General features: G+C 44.1%; 1 protein-coding gene across 1 annotated transcript in view; it reads left to right on the top strand.

Moving 5' to 3' along the window:
• The first annotated feature begins 4134 nt into the window (after positions 1 to 4134).
• The window catches only part of LOC136301544 (neural-cadherin-like), a 56089-nt gene continuing 33221 nt past the window's right edge, over positions 4135 to 27002 (top strand). Inside the window, exons 1-8 of the mRNA XM_066204649.1 lie at positions 4135 to 5146; positions 18765 to 18959; positions 19701 to 19926; positions 21244 to 21448; positions 21814 to 21925; positions 25140 to 25389; positions 26326 to 26468; positions 26816 to 26988. Of these exons, the coding sequence (XP_066060746.1) occupies positions 4135 to 5146; positions 18765 to 18959; positions 19701 to 19926; positions 21244 to 21448; positions 21814 to 21925; positions 25140 to 25389; positions 26326 to 26468; positions 26816 to 26988 (2316 nt within the window). The remainder of the gene's footprint in view (positions 5147 to 18764; positions 18960 to 19700; positions 19927 to 21243; positions 21449 to 21813; positions 21926 to 25139; positions 25390 to 26325; positions 26469 to 26815; positions 26989 to 27002) is intronic.

Genomic DNA, 27002 nt, shown 5'->3' with positions numbered 1-27002 from the left:
CTACTAATGTATTTTCTGCCTTGAATTTTTACAGATCATGATTATATATTTTGGAGCCCTCTATTGTTTTATACAGTATTATTAGTGGAAATCTTTGAATGCAGATTACTTTGTAATCATTTAGCATGTAATGATACAAAAATCTTGATTTTTTTAGTTAAATTCCAAACACAGTAGAAATACCCTACAGAGCACTTCTCCAAAACCAGATCATTTAGCACCTGAAAAAAATTATGTATTTACATCTTTAATGTATAAGGGTTCTGAGTTTGAGCATTTATCAGACTGCTTTGTTTGAGGCTAGTTGGGAAGTGAGCTGATGTTGAAATATCCAAGTTTAGCCATTTAAGCAACCAGGTTTTGTGGTTGCTTAGCTCAAAGGGGAATGGAGCTTCGTGACAGCATGAGATTCATGTTGGTATCTGTGTATTCTTCTATGCCTTTATGCAAAACTGAGGCTGTGGTTACTAGCTGTGAAACAGAGAACATTCTATTATATATAACAGAATTTGTATTGATACATGTCTATAAATAGGTGTATATGTGTTTCATGTGAGTCTGTATCTCTGTACAAAACATACTCTGTTTAGAATCAATGACTGAGAGGTGTTAGGTAAAATTACTGTTGGTTTGGATTATTTTCCACTTAAACAGTGGTTCTGGAATATGTTTGTAGGACCTAGTTTCCCATATTTTCCCATTTTTGCAGTGACCCAGCCTATCATACTTCAACCCCTGTATGCTTTCAGGTTGCTTAAAAAATGGTAATAAATGTCATGGACATTTTTTAATAGTGATGAGATGCATCTTGTTATGGATTAAACTGCATATATAGAATATACAAACATTAGGCAGTCCTAAGTACTACAGAGCTATTCAGTAGATTGTAACATATTATCAGTACATACATTTACTTTCAGAACTTTGAGCAGCTTTTCAATGCCTTGGAATTTCTTCCATTTCGCAGTTACACTGTACTGTCTGCTGTCAAGCCATGACTCCTGCTGGTGCTGTACTGACTGGTAATAGAAAGACCCAAAACATGTTAAGGCTGACTTTATTTTTAAACTGTAATGAATACCAGAATATTCTGTAAGGTGAGGATGAATGTAAAGTGATGCCTTAACCTATTCTCCCCTCTGAAGTAAGTTGGAAAAGGGCAGGTAAGAATGCAGCTTTTCTTCACTGCCTCATGTTAGCCTCTCCATGAGACTTGGAGCACAGAAGCTATGGTCTCCCTGGAGTAACTGCTGGGTGCACCTGTGGTTTCCATGGCTGACCTTAATTCTGGGCAGTAAGACAGAATCACTGCAGCAGAAGTGACTAAACCATTTTTGCAATTTTAGAAATCAAGCCTGTTTTTAATTTCACCATTGTTAGCACATGGATAAATGCCACTCCTTTTCTTATTTCCTTTTTTTTTTTCTTTTCTTTTTCTCTCCTCCCAAGTTGGCCCATTTTATGACAATCAGCTGTTGTCCAAACTGCTGACTGCATTCCAGGGGCTTGTCCCAGCTGTGAGGGAAGGCCAGAGGAAGGCTGTTGGGCTTGCTGATGGTTTGGGCTCAGAATGGCAGATCTTAGATTTAGTGGTTGCAGTTCACAGTCCTCAGTTCACTAGATCAGCTTTGCTTAAGAAGAACCCTAAAACTAAATTTCATTATGATTCTTTGGCAATAGAAGCTGACAGTGTCTTGAAGATGTTGGTTTAGACAATCTGATCTGTGTTGGTTTAGACAGTATCTAAGGAGCTTATTTATTTGTATTCATTTCATGTATATGTTGTTTCCTGTTGAAGCCAGGAGCCATCTCCACTATACGTACTGAGATGTTCTCTTGGATTAACACTGGACCAGTATCTGTGGACTCCACTTCAGTTTTGCAGGAACAGATAAGTTCCTTTGGAAAACATGCCTACACTCAAGTGTGTTTGCATCTCTTTAAATGGTATGGTAGGATCTGTGGCCACGAATTTCTGTACATTTGTTTTGTTGTCACACAGGTTTTGTGTAATTGGATGTTGATAATAACACAGTTGTACTAGTGAGTATCCACAAGATGAGCTTGGCTCTGGTTCTGCTCTGTAAGGTGTGCCCTAAATTCTGGCAATGGGAGTGACATACAGGAGAAGCCTGAATTTCCATCATCAAAATGCTATGTTAATGAATTAGAAATACATGAGTTCATAGGTGGGAGGGAATACTGTGAATAAAATCTAGTTTATATCTTTACAGGCTGTAGGGAAAACTGCACATTTCTAAGTGCTTAAATAGAAGATAATAGAAAGTGAGGTATTGTGTAGCAAGTAGCGTGTCCTGTAATGTAAGCTAAAAATGGAAACTTGATTTAGAGAGGATTTAATTTACTTGTTGAAAGTTGTGTAAGGATGTGACACACTTCAGAACAGGGAATGCTGTGCTGTGTCTCCATACAGAGCTAAGCTTGTCCTAAACTGAACGATTGTTTGCATGGTCTGGCTAGCTCATTAAGTGTTTTAAATTAATGAGCCTTCTAGTGCCTTTGTGAAGGGAGGAATTAGGGCAGCATAGCATACCAAAGAGAAACCATAGCATACTCAAATCTTGCTACAGCAGATTGACCAGGCATGGATCTGGATGGTTATTTTCATTGTTGTTACTGGTAAACCATTCTGTAAAACTATTTAGTTTTACTTTTTGCCTTCCCAGTCTGAAATCTTGCATTGTGCCACATTTTAGAAGCCATCATCCCTTCACCTTGAGGAGGTTAAAAATAAAGATGACAGCTTGTAATAATGGGATGTGATCTTCCAACAATTATCTCTCCTTAAAACTGGTGATTCCCCAAGTGGCACAGGTGCAGGTCTAGCAGTTGGTTGTTACCTTTGACTGTTGCCCACGATATTTGAATAAAGACAAGTGAAATGGGTTTTGGCTTTCTTCAGCAGAGCTTCACTTCCAGCCTAGGTATGTCATCACTGAAGTTATACCCCTGCCTTCCTAACAACCTTCTGGTAAAACTAGTGAGCCTGTTTGAAGCAGGAAATTGGAGCATTTCTGACGGAACAACACCTAACACAGTTTGACCAGCTGGATGTGGAGACTCCGCAAAGGCTGTTCCTGAGCTGTTACCATCACTATGTGAAAGGAGACACTCTTGTTCTTGTTTATTAACAGGGGGATGCTGCTGGGAGCTCATGCTTGGAGCAATGAGGAAATGAGTACTGTTTGGTTTGATGAGTAGTGATTGACACTGGAGTGGTCTGGCTTGTATTCACACTTGCATTGATCACAGACTAACCAGGGCAGTGAGTTCCATGCTCCATAAACATGAGATTGTTTTGTGCGTGTTTAGTGGGACTGATGTGTTCGCTCGGTACTTTCAGAATGAGCGTTTCAGTCTTGCTGTCAACAACAGCACACACTGTTCTTGTCCCAAAAATATTGCATCTTTCCTGAAGGAGCAGCCACCTGAATGTACACTTTTGGGAGGCTGTGCTTCCAAGATAAACCCAGCTTAAAACAGAGAAGCATGTCTGCTGGGTGACAACTACTCTTATGATTCAAGTGTCCCAAGGTCTGCTCTCCTTTAGGTAATGGTGTTTTCCTCTGTTTCTTTTATGGTTGTTCGTGAAGCTTGGCTTGGTGGGTTTTTTCTTACGGGCTCAGGAGAGCTAGAGATTGCCCATTTTCCCCCAAGTCACCCCCCAAGCAAGTGTAGTTCATCCTGTGTCTACTCAGCTTGCAGAAGAGCTAGAGGGAGCAGCTGGATGCATGTCGTGTTTCGACGCCGGCTGAATGTGGTGGTTTGACCCCGGCTGAATGCCAGGCACCCACCAAAGCTGCTCTATCACTCCTCTCTGCAACTGGACAGCGGAGAGAAAATACAACAAAAACTTCACGAGTTGAAACAGGGCCAGGGAGAGATCACTCACAGATGATCTTCACGGGCAATGTGAAATGGGGGAAGATGAGGGATTTGCCAAGCAACATAGAGCGCTTTGCCACGGGCGGGCTCCCCGCTCGACCTCGCGGGGCGGGCTCGCTCCGTCCCCGCCCACGGCCGTGAGTGGCCGCGGGACGGGCCGGGGCTGCCCGAGCCGTGGGTGCCTGCGGCGGGAGCGGCGCAGAGCCGGGCTGCACTCCGCTCGGCGGGATGGGCCGGGCGCGGCGGAGCGGCTGCGGGCTGCTCCCGGTCCTGCTGCTGCTGCCGCTGCTCGGCGGGGCGGCGGGGCCGGGGTGCGGGGGCTCCCCCCGCCTGCTGCGGTTCTCCGGGCAGGTGCCCGAAAACAGCCCGGCGGGGACGCGGGTGCGGGGCTTGCGAGTGCCGCTGCGGAGGCTGCTGGGCCCCGGGGAGCCGGCCGGGGAGTGGGCGCTGGAAGGCGACGGCGCCTCCCGCTTCTCCCTCCAGCGGCGGCCGGGCGGCGGCCGGGGGTTGCTGCTGCTCCGCACCGCCGAGCCCCTGGACCGGGAGACGCAGCCCGAGTACGGGCTCCGGCTGCGGCGGCGGGCGGGACGGTCCGCCCGGGAGGCGCTGCTGCGGGTCCGGGTCCTGGACCGCAACGACCACCGGCCGCGGCTGCCGCCGGCGCGGCCGCTGGAAGTGGACGAGCTGGTCCCGCTGGGCACGGAGGTGGCCCGGTTCCGCGCCTCGGACGGCGACGCGGGCGCCAACGCGCGCCTCACCTACCGCCCCTGGCCGCCGGGCGCCGGCAGCCGCCTGCTCTTCGTGGTGCCCCGCAGCGGGCAGGTGCTGACCGTGGGCTCGCTGCTGGGGCTGCGCCGGCTCCGTCTCTGCGTGGCGGCTCTGGACCACGGACGGCCGCGGCCGCTGCGCAGCCCCGCGCGGTGCCTGCGCCTGGCCGTGCGCGGGCCGGGGGCGGCGGGCGGCGCGGGGCGGCGGCGGGAGCCGCGCTCGCTGCAGCCGCCGGGGCCCGGCGCCCGGCGCTACACGGCCCGCCTGCCCTCCGGGGCAAGGGTGGGAGACACCGTCTTCACCGTCCCGAGGAGCCGAGACCGGGCGGCGGGCGGCTGGTTCGAGCTGGCCTCTCCCGGCGCCATCCCCGTGGGGGTCGACAGGACGTCGGGGCGGCTCTACCTGCGGCGGGAGCTCCGAGCGGGCGGCCGGGCGGAGGTGCTGGTCAAGGTCCACCGCGGCGGCGGAGGAGGTAGCGGCCCGGGACGGGACGGGGAAGCTGGGATGGGGTCGGTTCTCCCCGCGGCGCTGCCCCGGGTGGGTCGGGATGGCAGCGAAAGGGATGTCTGGGCATGAAGCGTTGCCCCGAAGGAGGGGGATGCTGACCATGCACGGCCGTGCAGGGCATTTGCCATTCGAGGAGATGCGGCCGTGGCGATGCTGCTCTCCGTGGCGTGCGGGAGCCACAGGAGGCTGCGGGAGTTCGGTGGGTGGCACGGGAATGTGCCGGCTCTTCCCCGGTATCGCCCGCAGAGCTTCTGCCTCTTGCCTTTGAAAGAGCAGCTGGAAACGTAGGGAATGGTGTTTTGGTTATGTTGTCTTGCAAGGAATTCTTGTCACGAAGAAGTTCGCTTTCGTGGGACTAGAGGTGTCTGCTCAGGGGTTAACAAGCAGTTAGGGCCCGGTAAAAAGGGGGCTACGCCACAACAAATGGCTTGTCTCATAGTAGGGGCAGTTAGCAGGGAGCCTCTCCTGTCGCTCGGGTCCTGCTGGAAGGACCTGAGAAGGAAGAGGTGACGCTGTCCTGGATGTGGGCGCTTACAGACCTGCAGCTGCAGCCCAGGGCGCTGGGGGTTCCCGCTGCTCCCGCTCCCCGAGCCGCGCCGGATGATGCTGGGAGTCAGCTACAGCACTGGCACAACAGCGCAGAGGAAGGGAGAGGAGTCGTTACAAAATAGACGTCAACGAGCCAAGGAGAAGAAAAAGAAAAAACAAATCTGAATCTGGAATCCTAGCAGTTGCTGTAGAGAACTAAATGGAGATGTTGTCGTTACATCTACATGTCGAGAGCTCATGTACTGTTGTGTATGGTTTTCCTAATAAGACAGCAAAGAGAATGGCTAGACTTGAAAAACTTCTTAAACCACATAAAGCTTGAGGTATTTTACGGTTGCAAGAGCCATCCTTTCCATGCGTTACTTTCATCTTAGAGTAAGTTTTAGAGTGTGTTAGTAAGTGCAGCTCAGGTCGCTAGTAACACAACTGGTCATCATTTGCTTGGGTTTGTTTGGTATTGCTTGCTTGCCTTTTTTCTTAGATGCTTGCAACTTTACTAGACAGGGGATATTTACCAATTTCTATCAATGAATTTTACAGCCTAATGCTCAGGAAATGTGAAACATCGAGCTGTGAGGGAAAGAAACATGTTGAAGCATGCTGGGGGCTGTGATCTTTACCAGACTGCTGTGTGCAGTCTGCGAGTCCAGAGCTGCCTCCCTGAGAAAACTATTCTTGCAGGAATGGGATGTGTTGTGCATGTGGCAAACATCTATGATTAGAAAAACTCTGCACAGTATTTCCAGCTACTAACTTTAAACAAATCACCTGATGTTTAAAGTAGAATTTCTCATTCAAGCTAAAGATGAAGTTGGAAAGGGGACACACAGCTTAATTGTCTTGCTTATTTGTAATGAAGGCAAATAACCTTGTGAACAGTGTTCAACATATGATTGTGTTGTCCTCTCCAATCTGGTGGTGCAGAGCATGTTTTTACCACTGTCTGTGTGCTAATAATGTATTGACAAGAGATGAGCCTCAGGGAGAAAGGAATTCAATGATCAAGTGGGACAAGGTCAATTAGATACTCCTTTAAGCTACTTTGAAAATCAAAACTCTCTCCTAACTTTGTACTGCAACAAACTTGGGATCTTTTTCTGTCTTCTTATTTTACAAAAGTACGGTGAAATGGCGAGAGAGTTTGAGCATCCATTTTTTATCTGAAGAGACCTGGTGAACTGTTAAAAGTTAAACAATTAACTTTGGTCTGCTCCTCATTTCTCCTCACATCTCTTACTAAATGTAATTAACAATCACTCACAAAGCAATCAATATTATGGAACACGTGCCAAACTTTTAATCACCTCTTTAATTGAAAAACAAAGCTATCAGACCTTTATTAATTGCCCTCTCTTATGTAAAAGACATGAATGGACTTAGGCATTTTACAGGTGTCACTTCTCCAGGGAAGTGTGTCTTGGGGTTTTGGATGCGTTTGCCTTTTTTTTCTCCCCTCAAGAAATTAAAAACTTAAAAAAAAATAAGCTTAAAAAACCCAAAAAACCCAGTAGGTCAGATAGTAACTTAGAGCACTGTGTCCTGCAGCAGTAGTCCTAAGAAGACATGGTATTTCTGTGCACAGTTATAATACTGAAATAAACTGAGCGCAGAGTACAATAACGTGAATCTTCCCAGTTGCTCAGTAGCACACACAGCAGTGATAGGGAGGGGGCTGCCATCTGTTTTGTGGGGATCTTGTTGTAGGCACTGTGAAAACACAGCTGTTCTCCCACTGAATATACACTTGGTACATGGACTGTGCATCGTAAAGATGTTTGCACAACTTCTGTGGCCGGTCTTATCTAATTACACCAAGCAGTTTACATCTTCTTCAGGAATCTGGCAGCCTCTGTCTGTCTGTCAAAGCCTTGTTGTTCTGGGCTCTGTGCATGGATAGTTATAGAGTGGACTTGGAGTTTAGATAAGACTTTCATACAAAGGTATGAACTGCAGACCCAACATTTCCCATCCAGGTTTTCTTTTGGGACATTTCACATCCTGGAAACACTGTACCATCAGAACAGTGGGGCCTGAGCATGGAAAAGTGGGGGGTGATGAGGAAGAGTTGAAGCTCCCTTTCTCGTCTCTGTTCATACACACCTACAAGTACCTACATAGGTTCTTGTAGCTGTTACCTACTTACACAGGGTGGGATGTGCAGTTGCAGTTTCCTCTTCTTCCCCCTCAGCTGCCCTCTCTGATGCTGGCAATCGGTACTGGTGCACACTGTGTAGTAGTTTGACATTTAGGACTTTGCCTATCATGCTTCAAAAAGCAATTTCTCACCCCTATTCAATTCTAGAAGGCTTTTAGCTCTCTCTTTGGTTTGGTTTGGGGGTTTTTTGGTTTGGTTTTGGCTTGGTTTTTTGTTTGTTTTGGTTTTTGTTGGTTTGGAGTTTTTTGGTTTGGGTTTTGTTTGTTTGGTTTGGTTTTTCGTTTCTTTAAACTTAAGAGCCTGTCACAAAGGCCTTACAGAGTGCACACTGCCTTGGCTTGGAATAGTGAGACCCAGTGGGAGGTGTCTATATTCCTGCACACACTCACACTACACACTCCACATGCTAACTGAAAACAGCTGTGAAAGAAGTCACTCCATAATCTACAAAGGGTAATTTTGTTTGGCAACAGTAGGAACTCAAAAAAAGCATGACAAGACAAATTTCTTTCCTTCCCATGTGTCTGCAGTGCACTGAAGGATTAGAAGGTTGATGTTAGCAACCCTTTAACTCTGGGATGCCTCAAGACATCAGAGGGAGGTAAACACCAGCAGGTAGTTTCAGACTGAAGTGAGTAAAACAGTTGCAAGGCTGTTCAGCATTTTCTTGGGTTTGGAGGTGAGATGGGTATCTCATTCCCTGTTCTCTTTCAGGTGGGATAGCAACTGTTTACTACTGTAATTGAATTCCAAGGAGATAGATCTTAAATCTGACTGAGGAGGCTGTAGCATAATGCAGTTCCTTCAGTGCAATGTCTCATGGTAGAACATGATCACTTTTGAACTCTTACGACTCACTGGAAGCAAACTGCAGTTTAAAAAGACATCCATAAGATCTTCGCATTCCTGTAAATACAACCTAGACTGCACATGGAAAGAATATGTGGTTTGAGTCCCGTCTACTTAAGAAACTTCTGTCAGGGTGCCTACTGGGAAGGGAAACCATTCAATCCATACAGAACCACAGAATCACAGAATGTGTAGGTTGGAAGAGACCTTCAAGACCATTGAGTTCAACCCAGCCACAACATCTCAACTAGATCATGGCATCGAGTGCCACATACAGTCTTTTTTTGAACACGTCCAGGGATGGTGACTCCACCAGCTCCCCAGGCAGACTATTCCACTACTTAATCACTCTTTCCATGAAAAACTTCTTCCTAATATCCAACCTGTATTTCCCTTGATGCAGCTTAAGAATGTCCTCTCATTCTGTCAGTTGCTGCCTGGAGAAAGAGACCAACCCCCACCTGGCTACAACCACCCTTCAGGAAGTTACAGAGAGTGATAAGGTCACCTCTGAGTCTCCTTTTGTCCAGGCTAAACAACCCCAGCTCCTCCAGTTGTTCTTCATATGGCTTGTTTTCCAAACCCTTCCCAAGCTTTGTTGCCCTCCTCTGGATGTGCTCAAGTGTCTCAACATCCTTTCTAAACTGAGGGGACCAGAGCTGGACACAGCACTCGAGGTGTGGTCTCACCAGTGCCCAGTACAGGCAGGGAAGAATGACCTCCCTGCTCCTGCTGGCCACACCATTCCTGATCCAGGCCAGGATGCCACTGGCCCTCTTGGCCACCAGGGCACACTGCTGGCTCCTGTTCAGCTGCTGTCACCAGTACCCCCAGGTCCCTTTCTGCCTGGGCACTGTCCAGCCACACCATCCCCAGCCTGTAACACTGCAGGGGGTTATTGTGGCCAAAGTGCGGGACTCGACACCTGAACTCATTAAACACACAACACAGCTTTAGTAAAAGTTAACAAGTAATTCATGTATGTTGCTGGCCATGATTTCAAATCAAGACATAGCTTAGGTTTGGAGGGGGTTTTTTGGGTTTTTTTTGTTCGTTTGTTTGTTTTTTGTTTGGTTGGTTGGTTTTGGTTTTGGTTTTTTTGGTTGGGAGAGTGTTTCCTCCTAGTATCAGACTGATTAAAACCATCTGTAGATGTCATTAGTGTGCCTCCAAATTCAGGTACTGACAGAAAAAGCTTGCTTCACTTAACCCATGAAACCACTTTAATGGCCTGGGATCGTTGGATGAAAGAGCAAGCTCAGGGATGAAGGTTATTATGTTACCCTGTCTGTACTTATCTTTGGAAAAACTTTGCTGTAAAAAAAAAAAAAATAAAAATTAATGTAAACATATATAATGATCATGAAGAAATAAATAAGTCTTAAGAATGTCTGTTAAAGTCAGACATTTTGAGAAGCCTAGGAAAAGCTTAAAACTGAAGAGGTAAATGTAAATCTTATGTTACAAGTAGTCTTGGTAAGTTACATAAGCTATTAAAACAATGAGAAAACCTCTAAAGTAACAAGTTTGAGAGAAAAGCAGTGGGAGACCTTAAAAATAGATCATTCAGCCCTTTATTCTTAAGATTAGCATCTTGAATCCTTCTATACAGACTATGATTTAGTATTTCAGAGTTTTCATTACATTTCAACAGCAGGAAGGCATTTAAAAATCTGGGTTTAAACCTACATCAAAGCTGCACCATGCCAGAAACTCCTCTGCATGCTCCTGGTGTTGCTCACACACCAGGAGCACTGTGCAGTGTGCAGCAGCCTTTGATTTTCATTTCCTGCCAGGAGCCAGCTGACCTGGGGCTGCCTTTACACACCTGCATTACACATGGGAGGCCCAAATTTCACACTTACCAGGTTTGCACAGTCTATTCATACCAGCTCCTCATGGCAGATGTGCACAAAGCCTTCTCTTCTGGGACTATGACTGAAGTGGAATTGAACTTGCTCCTGCTTGTGCGTCTCCAATGGGCTTAGAAAGCTCCCAGAGAGCAGTGGCTTCACAGCCCATGTTTTGGGGCAGGCATTTAGGGGTTCCTTGGGGTTCCTTCCTTCCTTAGGGGTTCCTTGAATCAGAGTCATTAGGTTGGAGGAGACCTCCAGGATCATCAAGTCCAACCCAACCCTAACCTCAACTAAACCATGGCACCAAGTGCCACATCCAGTCTTTCCTTAAACACATCCAGAGATGGTGAATCCACCACCTCCCCAGGTAGACCATTACAATACTCTATTACCCTTTCTGTAAAAGACTTTTTCCTGGTATCCAGCCTCTATTTCCCTTGGCACAGCTACAGCAGTCAGACCTTGGCTAGTGCAGAACTCAACAGTACTGCAGTTTGAGAACTGAGGTTGGCTTGCTGGTGGAAACTACTCCAAATTTAAGAAAAAGTAAAGCAGAAAGTTTAAGAAAAGCCTGTAAAAACCTGACCTGAGGAAACAGGCTGGTGGAAAGGATTTGGAGTTCTGCTGATGGAATGCCCTAAAAGCAGTGCTTGATGACAACAAAGTAAGGAGCCATTAGTTCCTATAGGTGGCTGAACTTCTGCCCGAGTAAGCAAACCCTGAGTATGGCACAGACACTGATTTATGAGAGACAAGTAGCAAAGTGTCAAGGGCCATGTCTGTGGAAGAGGATCTGTTTAGAAATTTAGTATATAAGGAGGACTGGAAGGTGACGTAGCAACTTTAGCTTTTCATCTCTTAGGACACAACACAGGGCTCCTTTGGAGGGTGCTGCTCCAAACACACCTCTCAGTGCTACTGCCCAGCTTCACTAAAGGGACCAAAGTGCTGCTGGGTCTGAGCTGCTTCTCAGAACTGCCACCAGTGATGTTAAAGTGTTAATATTGCTACAAGGTTTTTTGGCATCTTTTTGAACATTTGCTGTTCTAAAATGATCGTATTTTGCTGGTGACATTAACTTTTTACGCGTTTGGAAAGAAGTTAGTACAATTTAAGTATGGTCATGGGAATAGCTCTTACTGCTTGAGGCCTCAGCAAGCAACTTTTTATTTTAAAAACCTTTATGCAACTCTTAGGGAGAAGAGACTTAATTATATTAAAGGACAACACTGATAAATGCCTGTAGATTTTCCATAGGAAGACTGGACATCTAAGCAAAGTGATTCCTAACCACTGAAGCAATCAGACTCTTCTACAGCCTCTCAGGAACAAGATTTTTTTATGTCCCACACAAACTGCTTTAAATTTATTTAAGTGCTATTTTAATGAAGAAGAGCAGGTGCTGTGATGGGTAGGATGACAAGAAGACATGATTGCAGCTGTGTTTTACTGCACTTTTCTTCTTTTAAAGCCATAAAAAATCCCCCAAATACCCTCTCTGATGTTGACTCCTCAGCTATTCTTATTACGTTGGTGTGATCTGACTTCCTCATCAACTGATGTGCCTGTAAATAATTTTTTTTTCTATATTATTTAATTACATTTATACTGAGGATTATCTGCTGTTAACATGGCAAACTGTAACAATAAGCTTGTTTTATGTAGAATCCTGTTATAGGGAAGGTTTTGAGACCCTGTATATAATTGTACCTCCTACCTTCTCTGTGGTGCTGTGTTCTAATTCTCTTGATTGTGTAGTAACAGGCAGCTGCTGGCAGATACAGTAGATTTAAGGGTTGAGGAAGAAATGCTATGTCTAGAATCACAGGTCTGAGAGTGCTTCAGAGCTTTCCTCTGGAAACAGACAACAAAATTAGGACACCACAGGCAAGATGATGAGATAGCAGTAAAAATACAATGGATTTTGAAGTCCTGTTCCTATAACAGCCTGAAGTTTTCCTGTTGTGTACAGACATCTGCCTGTGGAAATTATCTTTGGTGCCTAACAAATGCCTTGGTTCTCAGACCAAGATGGTGAATGTGATGGAGGTACCCACTGCAGCTGTGCATTCACACAGAAAGTGAAAAATTGGCTGAAGATTTTTCTTTGCTCTCCATGTGTGCAGTGGCACCTGCAGTTTCCTTTTAGCTCGATGGCCCCACTGGGTGAGTCCACAGGTAGTATTGAGAAAAGCAAGACCTTGCCCCCTAAACTGGGCAAGGGTGTGTATACATAGAAAATGTGTCCAAGTGCTGGTGTCTATTTAGAAGTATGTAATAGATATAATGCAAAATGATCTCTGCAGGTTGCTCTCTCAAGCTTGCTGGTTGTGGTTAACTGAGGAGAGGAAATTGCAATTAGCATGGCTTTAGCTGAGGCAGTTGATACAGTCACATTGCCCAGGTGTACTGTGGCTGTGGGCTCTTTATCCTTAAGCTGCTGCAGTGGTTTGTGGAGTTCCAAGGGAGTAAAGAGGAATATTTCCATAACTGATGGTGGAGGTATTGCCCTGCCTTCAGGACACAGTACTCACTACGTGGTCCAACATGAGTCCAGTCAGTTCCTAGTGTGTTGCAAAGGACTGTGATACTCCTGGGCATTGTATGCCCTTAGGAGTATTTGTGAGACACCTAATCTGTTAATTAACAAAAGCATCATGCTCAGGAATCTCTCATCAGTGTTTGAGGTGGAGCTGACCCATCATGTTCGTGGCAGCAGACTAGCTGGACTAAAGGTGCTCCCTTACAACCTTTTTAAAGTGAGTTGGGGAAAAGAAATGCATAAAATTAAGCCTTCAGTTTTGAAGGGGAGATCTGTATTGTGAAGGCAGACCCCACTGTAAGAGTTTCTTGATGCCCCTGCACTTCTCTCAGTGGGGGTGACAGCATATGCGGTAGCTGGGGCAGAGGCATGAGCATCATAAGTGTTGCTGACTGGACTAGTCCTCAAGACCAGTTAAAGCTGCTTTCTCTTCTCCTTTACCTCAGTGAATACCTTTATTTGGGGTGCTCATCTTCTGGCCAGCTACTGATGCTCGATCTTGTAAGAAAATTTACCACCAGATTCAAAAGCTACTTGGGCAGGAGGGAGTGGCACAGTGGGCAGCATGACTGTGTCAATATCACTAACAGTGCCATTAAAATGAAAAAGAAAAAAAAAAGAAAGAAAAAAAACCATTTCTAAAAGTGATGATGAACGCTGGTTAAAGATCAATTACTGCCACAAGAAATTTTGGTTTAAATATCCCTTAGTAGATTATGCCTAAATTTAAATATCCCTTAGTAGATTATGCCTATGGTCCCCTGTGATGAGGCGGTTTTAGCATGATAGTAACCATTTCTCAGGTGCATATTTCCTGGCTATGGTTCAATAATGAGCCAAAGCTCTTGATGTCTTGCCCTACCGCAGAGGACTAGTGGTGTGGCCTGACAGCACAATGAGAAGCTAGATGCTTCTAGGCATCCCACCTTGGTGTCTTATTTCAGGCTGGGTACTTCAGAAACTTCTTCACATACCACAGTCTCACTTTTCAATTCAAATGATTCTTTTTGCCTCAGGGGACAGAAACAAAACATAAACTACTATTTTTAATGCACATTTTTTAGTTCTTAATTTTCCAACATTAGTCCCCTCAAACCCACACCAGTCAGTGCAGCTCTAATCCTAATCTTAGGAAAAGAGATTCTTTTCTCTTATGTTTCTTCTTCTGGTAAGGAAGGAAACTAAATGATCAAAGGTGTGAAATTCATACAGGCTTGCAAGAATAGCCTCTTGCAGTTTCAAAACTCTTTCCAGTTATATTTTTGCGTTCATGTTCTTGTCCAATGAAGGTGTGAGTGTATCTGCTCTGATCTGCTGAAGAGCGTTTAGCCCTCCAAGACACAAACTTGGTATCTCTTCATTATCCCCTGTTCTTGTACTTGCTACATCCTAACATTTTTACTTAGGATGCCCTTAACTGGTGATTGAGTGACATCCCTTTTGTTTACATGTCTCTTTTAGATGTAAGCAGGAGATAAAGCTGGAGCCTTGGGGATACACCAGTATTCCCAGGAGAATCAACACTCCTTAATATTCTCTTCTAGACTGATCCTACCAAGACTTTTTCCAATGTGTAGTGCAGAGGCCAGACCATCCTGTTGAGAGTTTGGTTTCACAGGGTATAGAGCCTGGTTTCCTGATTATTTCCTTCCTTGCAGTGGATGATTCATATTGACAAAATGGGTGAACTGCAACATCACTGGGTGCTGTTGCATTTTGATTTAATAGGATGCTGTGGTTTTGTCAGGAACAAAATAAAACATTATTGATTTCAGAGGCTTGATCTGTTAATGCCTTTGCAGCTATGACAGTTAAACACCCAATGCATTCCTGGGGAAAAATTCTACTTTGTCAAGGCTGATTTTGTTTCACTGACTTGTTTCAAGACAGTGTGATAATTTTACACAGTATCTGATTGCCATGTGTCTGTAACACTTTAAAATCCTTGAGTTTCTCAGACCTGGTGTATGTGCAGAGGGGAGCGACCAGAACAAAAATGTCCATACTCATAGTGCTGCTTCTGAACAGTCCTTTCTGGATGATAGGGGAAATTACTGCTGTTTGACTGACCTCCTGTTAGTCTCCAGACCATGTTCAACACTGCTTTTTTAGGGTTTTGAACTTGAATTGATAAAATCAGCTCTTTGTAACCATCTTTTTTCCATTTATGCCTTGCTAGAATTAGAGCTCTGATCTGTATAGATATAACATGGACTGTTTTGTCAGCATGCTTGCAGGTTGCTTCAATTTAAATTTTGCTTACTTGCATGGAGAAAACAGCTTTCAAAAAATCTGAAATAAATGCTGAGGCCCGGAAGGGGTAAGCCAGGTCTCAGCTGCAGAAAGATATTCCACCCTATAGCTGAAGTTTATTACCCCTGTGCTGCACTACAGCCCTCCAGGTTTGGCTTCATCCCATGTTTTTCCTTTCATATGTGGTGCTGGATGTTTCTAGACTGCCATTCACTCCTTTTCTCGCTTCTTACCCTTAAGCAAAGAGCAAAGATAAAACAGAAAGTCCAAAGAATGTTTATGTTAGAAATTCCTTGAAGCTGCAGGGGAATGAGTGACATGTGGACATGCATGCCTCAAAAATCAATGAGATGCAGGAGCTGAAGGGCAGGGAGATTAATGTGTGATGGAAAGGATTTAATAGTCTTGCTGGTTCCACACTTCTGCCTAGAGGCTGGTTTTGTCACAACAAAGTGATTGCCAGCAGGTATTTGTCTAGTCAGGTCTTAAAGATCTCAGCGATGGATGCTGTCCCACCTCTCTGGCCACTGTCAAGGGCTCCATTGTCCTTACAATTAAAAACATGCTGAGGAATCCCATACCCAACATCTAATGCCAGTCTTTTCCTTTGGAATGAGAGTTAGTTATTTTTTGGTTTACAGGTTATGGAACAGCTGACTGACTTCATACCTCAGTCCTGCATCCTCTTATATCACTGTTTGCATGTCTCTTGCAGTCTCCTGAAAATCTCCACGTCTTTTCACCTCTCTTCAAGGACATCCTTTCTGGTTATGCTCTTGGCTTTTCTCTGGACACTTGCCAGCTGGTTCATGTCTTTCTTGAAATCCAGCCCCTAGAACTTTAGTTCACTGGATTGCCCAGGGAGGTTTTTGAGTCTCTCTCCTTGCAGATATTCAAAAGCCTTGTGGAGATTTCCCTGAGCAGCCAGCTCGAGGTAGTCTGGCTTGAGCTGAGCAGTTGGACCAGATGATCTTCAGAGGTCCTGTCGCCCTCACCCATCCCATGGGTCTGTAATCTGAGACTTTGCTAAATGTCACAATTTTACCAATGTTCAGTGAGGGCTGAGCATGAGCCAGCGTGTGCCCAGGTGGCCAAGAAGGCAAATGACATCCTGGCCTGTATCAGCAATAGTGTGGCCATCAGGACCAGGGGAGGGATTGTGCCCCTGTACTGGGCACTGGTGAGGCCACACCTCGAGTGCTGTGTCCAGTTCTGGACCCTTCAATTCAGGAAGGACATTGAGGTGCTGGAGCATGTCCAGAGAAGGGCAATGGAGCTGGTGAAGGGTTTGGAGCACAAGGCTTGTGAGGAGCAGCTGAAGGAACTGAGGGTGTTTAGCCTGGAGAAAAGGAGGCTCAGGGGGGACTTTATTGCTCTCTGCAACTGCCTGAAAGAAAGTTGTAGCCAGGAGTGGCTCAGTTTCCTCTTCCAAGTAACAAGAGGACAAGAGGAAATGCCCCCAGGTTGTGCCAGGGTAGGGTTATATTTGATATTAGAGGAAAAATTCTTCACAGAAAGTGTTGCCAAGCATTAGAACAGACTGTTCAGGGAAGTGGTTGAGTCACCATTCCTGGATGTATCTAAAAGACATGTGGACGTGGCTTTAGGGACATGGTTTCATGGAATTGTAGAATTCTTAACTCATTTAAAATGATCAAGTCCCACTGTCAACCAAACACCAGCACCATGTTCACCATTAAATCATGTCCTCAAGTGCCATATCCACATGCTTTTTCAACATTTACAAGAATGGTGAATACCAGGTTTAGTTGTGAAGTTGGTAGTACCAGGTTAATGGTTAGACTTGATGATCTTAGAGTCTTTTCCAACCTAAATTCTTCTATGCTTCTATTTAAATACACCTTTCATAGAGAGAGAAGGTGAGGTGTTTGTAAAAGTCCAGAAAATTATGGTTAATTTGAACAACATGAATACTTTCCCTGACATACTGTCCTGAACTCAGTGAAATTTGTTCCCTTGCCTGTTTTTTTAAAAACATAAATCTATGTTTTACTGCTGGCTTTGGGTGAGTTTTACAATACCTACAGTAGAATTAGGACCTCATTATTAATTGCTACTTAACAATTGGATCACCTACATGGAGCAATATAAAGAATAATCTGTGTAATTATAATTTTTAAAATCATTCTCCGGTTTCACTAAACGGGAAAAATACTTGACTAGATATTCAGTCTCAGCAGAAATTAGAACTGTCTGAATTAGACCAATAAATGAACAAAAATATCTTTCAATGCTCACGCCTACAAGTTTTCATCCCTTTAGTAGCAAAATAACACTGTCTGTAACTGGCTGAATTAGGACATGTATTTCTCAACCCGCCTTCTTGGCTATAGATAAAGTAATGGCTGCTCCAGCTGCTCTTATGAGCTACTATCATTCTGTGGGTTGTGCCTTGTCCTACTCAGCAATACAGAGGAAAAAAAATAAATGTGAACCAATGTTCTCCTGTATGCAGTGCTGGTACACGAGAAAACCAGAAATCGTGTAATCTAAGAAAAACTAAGGAAACCGTGTCTTAAATGATTTTAAATACTTTAAACCTCCACAAAACTTCATTTAAGTTTTTTCCTTCCTGGGAATGATTATCTCCGGGAAATTTGTCTAGCATGTATTTTTACTGCAGGGTAAGGCTGCTTGTAATTGCAGGTCTGGTGTGTCAGGGAATGTCTATCTGTGGGTAGCCTTTTATTTAGTATCACATCCCTGAATAGAATTCCCAGTTGCATACACTTAAAATTGCTTGAAATTTCTGGCTTACTTCTTACCTTTGGTGCTGGTTTTGTTCACGTGCTCCTGTCTTCTTCCATCCTGTGTGAAATGGCCTACTTGAAGGCAGAGGTGAAGGGTTTCCTGTATGAGACACATACACCTGGGTGGGTGTTTCATTTTGTAGTGGTGTAGCTCTTAACAGACCTGCCGCCTTACTGCAGTTTGTTGAAATATGTGATCATATTTCAGTAGGCAGAAAACATGCATTTCTCCAATGTACCTTTCTACATGCCCCCCTTTCTACATTTAGTTTCTCTTTTTATTCAAATTCTTTTCTTTACATTCAATAATACATGCATTTTAGTTTGAAGTCAAATCTTAAAGCCACTTCTCGAACATAAATGTGCTTAGGAAAATTTCTTCAAGGAGCCCATACATACCTTTAGCATCTGTTTGTGATTTGCTGTGAATTAAAAAGGCCTGAATATAGGTCTCCCTAGAGGTAAAAATACTGTGATTAAATCTCTACATGTCCTTAGCAGTGGAAGCTTCCTTCACAGCTTGTTTACAGTTACTAACGGATAAGATCTTAACATTCCTGACTAACATTTGTGACCAGGCTGTCTATAAATCCTTGTGTCTTTTGCAGATGATGACTGGTACCTCTGCCATGTGACGCTCCTTGCTCCAGAAGAGGAACTTCTGTCCTGGGCCATGTACCCATACCCGTACCTGGCGCGTGTTGATCCCGATGCGCGCAAGGGCACCCTCGTCTACCAGCTTGTTGCACATTACAGCAGCCATGAGAACACCACTGCTGGCATAACTTACACACTCATTGCAGGTAGGGCTGGTCCAAAAAAAGGGTAAAATTCTGTTAAGTTGCAGATGTTTCTTACTGAATCCCCATTTTATAATTTCATTGGTAGATTTTTCCCTCGGGGAATCCTTAAAGTTACAGCAAGTACAGTAAGTAGAAGCTGGAAGGGCTGTAAATAAAAGTTATGTGGGAATCTTTCTTGTTGCCATTTGCTCATTTTGAAATTGATGGCAGCTTTACTGTTGGCTGAAGGTTCCATTTCTTAGTCATTTTTGTCTCTTTTACACTGCTCTGGTCAACGGAGCAGTGTGAGTGTAAGAAAAGGTGAACAACTAGGAAGGTAAAAAGAAGTGCATACAGGGATGTAGGTGAGCGAGTTGGAGATTGCTTACCTTGAAATGGTGAAGGTACAAATGTCCTTGCAGTGGGGAATTGTCGCTAGACTGACACGAAAGAACTACACTCACCGGTTAGGTTGTGAGAAAGAAAAAGAAGGAAGTTTATTTGGGATTTTGACTTATATAATCTTTGGAGTTTGATCAGGGATTGGGGGACGACGTTGACACCTCTTTGTCGCCACTGGTCAACCTAGAAGTCCATCAATTTGTCTTTCCCCCAGGAAGGAATGCACAGTTTTTCAAAACATCACTCTTTGTTTATGTTACAATGCCTGAGAACTTCAATACAGAAATGCAAAACATCAGAAGGCTGAAAAATCAGGGCAACAGGGCATGTCTCAGACCAGCTTTATGCATGTATTGATAGGTGGTGAAGAGCGATTCCGAGTGGACATGGACACTGGCATTATCATGACAACTGGTTTGCCTTTGACGTGGAACAAGGAGTATGTGGTTACTGTGGAAGCCTCTGACGAGTATGGCAACAAAAGCCCCTACGCCTCCGTTTCCATCCTGGCAGGCTCCCGACCTCCGCAGTTCACTAACATGTCCTACAGTGTGTTTGTCCCTGAAAATACTCCAGCAGGAGAAAAGTAAGTTGTATTTGCTTAGGTGACTCCCTCCCTGCAGTCTGAGAGGAGCTTCACAGAGCACAACAGAGTGAAACTTTTGTAGTTTTGCTTCTCAGGGCTATGCCTATGCATTTGTTTATCACACTTTAGAAATAATGTTGTGTTTTCTAAAAGAAATTGTGCCTATTCTGATGTTTCAAAGTCTCCAGTGTGACATGAGTTTCCACGTGTCAGATGTAGTCAGGGCACTGGAATTTTTTTTAATGCTTTTGGGGTTTCTAGTGCATTGCATCATGAATTAGAACAGCCAAAGTATTGGCTATGTATCTCCTGGTAATTGAAACAAATGCTTGGAAAATAGTCTTTTAATTAACCAGATCTGGAGTTGTTTGTGTCCCATTTGACTTATATTTAAATTTCTAGGAAGAGAAGTCATTGCCAGACTCTTGAGATAGCAGCACCAGTGTGAAGTACAAATAGATAAAGCTCAGTCTCCAAAGGACTCTGCTGTTGCATGACGAGTAGCTAAGCCAAGCCACAGTGGGGAGATGCTCCCAAGCTGGCTATGGGTTTATTGTCACTGTTGAGCTACTTGAGATCAGAATGGGCTTTAAGGCCTCTAAGGAGCAGGTGGAACAGACTCATAAGGCATCTAAGGAGCAGGAAACCTCAAAATAAACTGATGACCTTGGAAAAATTGCTGGAGATGTGCCACTAATCCTTAAGAGAGACTGAGTGAGAAGGAGGAGGAAAATTTCTCTACACCCCAGGAGCTTTCAGTGAGATGAGCTAAAATGTATTATGCTGGTGAAAGACTGGTATGAGAGGTGGAGCTTCAAAGCATAAGTCACAGTAGGGAGGCAAACATTCCTTTGATGTCCTGCCAAGGTGGACAGCAGGATCTGGAAAGCCATGTGATCCATGGGTTTCCCATTCATGCCTGAAGCTGTTTCTTTTCTGAATATACAACTACAGAGAAATTCAAAAGTATAGTAGGTCACTTATTTCTGAATAACGGAGAAACTGGCATAAACCTGTAACTGCTGTCAAGTATTTAAAAGGCTACAACAGGGAAGAAAAAGATGTTTTAGCATTAGTGGGAGTTGAAATGGGTGGTTATTTCAGCACTGCTATGTCAGTGAATAAGTTTGGTGAGAGAAGGTAGATGAGCTCCCTGTAGCAAAAGGGGTTTCCAGTCTGAATACAAAGATGAGCCAAGCACTGACAGAGAGTGAGCAAGACACCTCTCCTCATCCTATTCTCCTCCTCTAGATGCTGAGGAGGCATCTTTTGTTGTTATTGTTTTGCAGCAAAGGGCTGTTCTCTCATTCTTTGCAGAGTAGCAGTTGTTGAGGCTGTTTCCTTCCAGAGCCAGCCTCTTTCCTACACTCTCCTGACGAATCCCTCTGGGCTCTTCGGGGTGAGGCAAGAGAGTGGAGAGCTCAGCCTGACCCACCCCGTGGACTATGAGAGCGAGCACCACCTCTACCACCTCCTACTGAAAGCCATGGAAGTTGAGAGCACTCTCAGCAGTGTGACTGAGGTACATGAATCTCTTCACGTCCGACCCATGGTCTGCAATCACTTGCTGTGAGACTAGTTACACAGATGGATAGCCCACGACACTCTTGAGGATGCTGGGCAGGGAGGAGGGTGGGCTCTGGCCTGAGTTCACATCTAGGCTCTGCAAATACCTCTTGTTATTACTTTTGGGCTTTGCCTCCCATCTTGGGAGTGGAGGAGAAAATACTTCTCTGTGTCACAGGAGTAGTGTGAGAAGAATAGCATCAGAAGTGTAAGGATGGGACAGCAGCAAAGGCACTGACTGCCACTGCAGTGTCCAGAAAGAGGTGTTCTTTTAGCAGTGTAGAAGCTAAAATCCATTCTCAATGTGTCCCTTTTCCTCAGGTCATGGTCCATATCACCGATGAAAATGACTGTTCTCCTGAATTCCAGCGCTCCATTTACAGCAGAGACAACGTGCCCGAAACCATTCCTGTTGGCACGTCTCTTCTGCAAGGTGGGGACCATCCTGTCACCTTTTACTTCAGTCTTGCCATAGACCTGCTAGTGTGTTACCTTTCCATGTTCTGGCCATGAGGAAGTGCTCTCTTCCACAGGCACTGCCTCTGTAAGATGTGGATGGCAGCTTTCCTGGTGGTCTATGGATGCCTTTTAGGTATCCTGGAAGTAGAATTGTAAGTGTCTTCAGGCGAGGATCACTGTACTGTGCCCAGGGATCTCTCCTTAGCTTGGATATCCTGTGGTATCCAAGGGCAGTTAAAACAGCTGATAGGAAGTGGCTTAGTTTCCTTTAAATATGTAGCTCTCTTTTAACTCATCTTGGTAATCTTTTTGTGTCCCAGAAGCAGCTGCAATTAGTTTGTTTTTTCTTATTGTGTTAGGAAAAAACAGGACTTTTCAAAATGGGTAGATAACTTTGTCAAATAGGCATTAATGCTGTTTAACTGACTTGTAAAATGTTAAAGAAAAAATTTATTGAAAGCCTGTTAACTCATGGTTGTGGCTTACCAGTCATCATCCCATGTTTGTTGTTTTTATCATGGCCACGTGTCACTTGCGTATAAACCCTGAGTAAACAGATGACATTTTTAGAGGCTAAAATAGTATCCTGATAAAAGACTTCAGGGCGTATGAACCCTGAGAAATGAGTATGTGCCAAGGTAAGACTTAGCAAAAAGACAGAAATGGAAATTTCCCAAAGCTGGAGCTGAACTCTGCAGGTTGCAGAGGTGATAAGAAGCTTAGCTTCCCTTGTGTAAGGGGACTGCAGGGCCTGCTTTCTCTAAACACTTGCTAAGTGAGTTCAGAGCTTGTCATACTTAATTTTTAAATTTAAGTGCTCTTGGGAAGAAAGAAATTGGTCAGAATAACCAAATCCTAAAATTCCTAAGCATGTGATTTTCCTTAAAGAGATGAAAGTTCTTCTGTCCAGAAGACTTGTAAAACTCATCAAAATTCTCCTTGTGAGGAAAAAAATGTATTCCCCATGTCCAAAGCAAGCAGAATGTCAAAGCTGTGCAATTGCATCCCATGTTGTTGTCTTGCCACATGGAACAGATTTCAAGAAAAAGAGCCGTCTTAGAAAAGAAAATGTGAGGTGGAAGTATCGTGACAGTCAGTGGAAATGGGTGTGTGAAGACCCACTTGCTGTAGAAGGGCTGAGCAGAATTGTTAGTGGCTGCAAGGAAGCTGTACCTCATGCAGGACAAGACCTGTGCCACTAACTCTGACTGCCAAAACAAGTACCTCAGGAAAAAAAAGCCAAAGCAAATATCTCAGGAAAAAAACCTAACAGCTCTTATACTCGTCATAGTTCCTTGAGGTGTGGGCTGTTGCAGCTCAGAATGATCCACAAACAAAAATAAATGCAAATATGAGACAACTTTTGCCCAACAGCTGGGCATGCCTGCAGCTGTTGATGGCAGTGAAAAAGGTAGTGTGATATGTGCTTCTGTTAAAACTGTGGATGGTGCAAATGTCAGTTTCAGCTATCAGCCACTTTTATTTTAGTACACTCGGAGTTTGAAGCACAGAGGGTGCTCTCAGCAGGGCCCCCAGCCTTCAGCTGCATCCCTGTTCCAGCAGAGCAAGGCTTGGAGTTGTAGCTGGCAGCTCAGTCAGCTTCTGAGCCAGAGTTAGCTTGCCCTGAGCTAGCTCAGAACATGTGCAAAGTCAGCACAGAGCTGTTTGTGGCTGGCATACGATCCTTAAAATATCCTTTGCAATGCACATCGTCTTCCAGGATGGAATGAAATGGAGGGGAATAGAATTCCCAGTTGCTATTGGGAGGTAAGGCATGTTTCTGTCATGTACAAGTAAGTGCCACATTCCATATTTGCCAGAAAACATCTGGGGGAAAAGAAGCATATGATTAAGCACATAGAATGTATTTTTGTGAATGGTTACAATGGCTCACTAATGACTGTAGATTAAATCAGAATTTTTCAAATCAAACAAGTTTTTCATGTTCTTCATGCCTTTCTAAAAACAATACTTAACCACTAGATTTGAGAGATTCAAACCACTGTCATTTTAGTCTTCCTTGAGTTTTTAATGTATTTCATCTCTCAGTGTAGCAAGAGAGTGATTAACTCTAAAGCCCTTGATTTTGTAGTCTGTAACACACACAAACATTTATTCACAGCAGGATTTGGAGAGATTTTAAACAAAATGTTGCAACCACTCTAAATATCCTTGTAAACAAAGATGAGTAACTTTCCACAGGCAGCTGTAGTTGAAATTTTTGCAACTAAGTAGAAGAGTTCTTCAGTGTACTTTTGAAATAATTCTCTGCTCCCTTCCTATTTTGAGTTAATATTCAGACAGAGATGGGTTGTTTCTGCCACCCCTCTGTGGATGATGCTGCAGCTGTTTGCTGGGGTGTCCACACACTGCAATCACTGTTCTGCTTCCAGAAGGCTGTGTGCTACCACGGTGGCCACATCTGGATCCTATTGCTAGAATAAGGAGTTTGTTTATTACCAGTGTGGGTATGATGTGAAGCCTCATTGTTAGGCTAGAAAAATTGCAAGGTAATTGGAGAGGTGAGCTTCTGCTCTTAAAAATCACTTTTGATGCTATGCTGTGAGCTCCAGGTCTTTGTTGTGCCAGTTTGCTGCTTCTGAGCAGATGGGATATTCAGTGTACTGAATAAACACTTACTGGGGAGGAATGTTTAATCACTCCTTGTACCTTGAAGCACCAGGTAATTAAAAAGTATATAACTAGCTGGGAGCCAATTAAATTTGAACATGGCATTCCTGGGAAGAGTGAGGAACCACTTTATGACTGATAATGTTCAACCAACATGCATACTGATTGTGTGCTGATTACCAGGGTTGACTGCTATTTGTAAAAAGCATTTTGTGCAGTGCTGGGATCACAGCTCTTGCAAACTCACCTGGCTGTGATCACTCAGGCTGGCTTGGAGCAGAGGGAAGAGTTGTTTGGATTTTTCACTCACAGCCTCCTGCTGAGTTCCTAGACTCTAACCACAAAAAAACCCCCCAAAAGCCAACAACCAATCAACCAAAAAACAAAACCCAAACAAACAAACAAAGAAACACCCCAAAACTTTTATGGATGAAATAGGTTTAGGTGATGCCTGTTCTCAAAAACTAACAAAAAACCCCCGAGCTGTCTTGGTGGGTAACAGCATAACCAAACCTCCTTTGCAATATGACTGTTGTGTTAAATGTGTTCTCTAATAGTGCTTGCAACAGACTGCGACTCTGGCTCCAACTCTGAGATCTCTTACTTCATCCAGAGCACTGATTTTTCCATCACACGTCACGGGGTCATCAATTCTAACCAGAGGCTGAACTTTGAGCGAGCGAACCACATGTACGAGTTTGTGGTGATCGCTGTCGATAAAGGACATCCCCCTCGGACAGGGACGGCGTCCGTGCGCATCCGGATGGCCAACGTCAACGACGAGGCTCCTGTCTTCTCCCAGCCCGTGTAAGGCACCCTCAACACCTGCTTTGGTTTTAAAATTCATGCATGTAACCTTAGTTCATACATGTAACCTTAATAGCACTTGGCTAAATGGTCACTTGTTGTTTTGCACAGGTGTGAGTACCAGTGAAATTGAAGGGTAATTTCTATATAGAAAGGCTCTGTGAGTCGGATTTTCATTTCTACATCATATATTAAAATAAAAACATAATTTGTGATACCAGTATGTTGACTTTATAGAGAGAAAACAGCATGAATCAAAGACCCATCTATCCAGGGGATGATTTTCACTGTGTTGATTCCTAGGTCTCAAAGTGATTATCCATGTATAAATAGGTGACAAATAAATATGGTAGTTGGCAAACACTAAAACTTAATTTTAGCATCAACAGACTGTATTGTAAGCTAATTTCATGAGGCCCTGATTGTTAAAGACTCCTTTTTCTTTCCTGTCCCTAATCAATACAATTTCCATTCTTTGCACAGTTTTGAAGTATGAACATGTTTAAAATACAAAACATACATTTATTTATTTACCAAATTAAATACTCTTTTTACATTCATCTCTGCAGTATCTGGTGCTTTCCATTGATATGTAGGTACATAACGCTTCATGGCAGATACTAATCCTTTTTCTCAGCTTCAGGAGATTTATGATTCTGTTTTACAGTACTATGTGGCATGGTGCATATTGTTATCCTCCAAAGGATCCTTCGACATTATGTATACCAAAAGTACAGGATTATAATAATAACATAAATACCCTATGTTGAACAAAGAAGACCTAAGTCATATCATAAACCAATTTAAGATTCCCTGGTTTCATGCCCAAAGCTTTTAAAAGCCATTCATAATAAATTCATAATCTTGCCGATGGTTAACATGGTGATGGTTATTCTGATACTTTGTGTGCTGTCATTGCACCCTTATGTCCATCAGTTACAGGACTTTCCTTTCGGAAGATGCTGGTCCCGGCACCTTGGTGGCTACTGTTCGGGCAGAGGACCCTGATGGAGATGGGGTGCTTTATCTGATTACAGGAGGCAACGAGGAGGGCAACTTTGAGCTGGATAGCCAGAAAGGTAAGGGAAGAGTTTTTAGAACACAGTTATTTACTGTCTAATCTCTACTGACTCTGCTCTGCCTGTATGTCAAAAACCACAAGAAAGCACTATATTTATATAATCCCCAAATGGGGACACTTAGTATCAATGAGGATTAGTTCTTTGATATGATGGTTGTTCTCCAACTATCAGCCAAAACTTGGGATCCTGTTCCAAGGTTGTGCCGACTAAGATGACAGGTTCCTGTTCTTTGCAACCAAAACACAAACTGAGCCAGAATTACAGTGATGGAGAAATGTGATGCTTACTTGATTTTGTGTGTTTGCAGAGTAAATTAACATGACACTTTATGCTTCCAAATTCAGGTATCGTTAAACTCCGCAGAAATCCACCACCCAGTCTGAAAGGGCCACAGTACACCCTGAATGTCACTGCAATAGATGACAATGCCTCAGGGGGACCCACTCCTCTCAGCAGTTTTGCTGAGGTCATTGTTGGAGTTAACGACATTAATAACAACAAGCCTGTCTTTAGAGAGGTAAGATGTCTTTC

The sequence above is a fragment of the Chamaea fasciata genome, unplaced genomic scaffold (assembly GCF_029207755.1).
Source record: "Chamaea fasciata isolate MVZ Bird 193981 ecotype frontalis unplaced genomic scaffold, bChaFas1.0.hap1 SCAF_1, whole genome shotgun sequence".
NCBI classification, from domain to species: Eukaryota; Metazoa; Chordata; class Aves; order Passeriformes; family Sylviidae; genus Chamaea; species Chamaea fasciata.
This window is presented reverse-complemented; position numbering and strand designations above follow the sequence as displayed.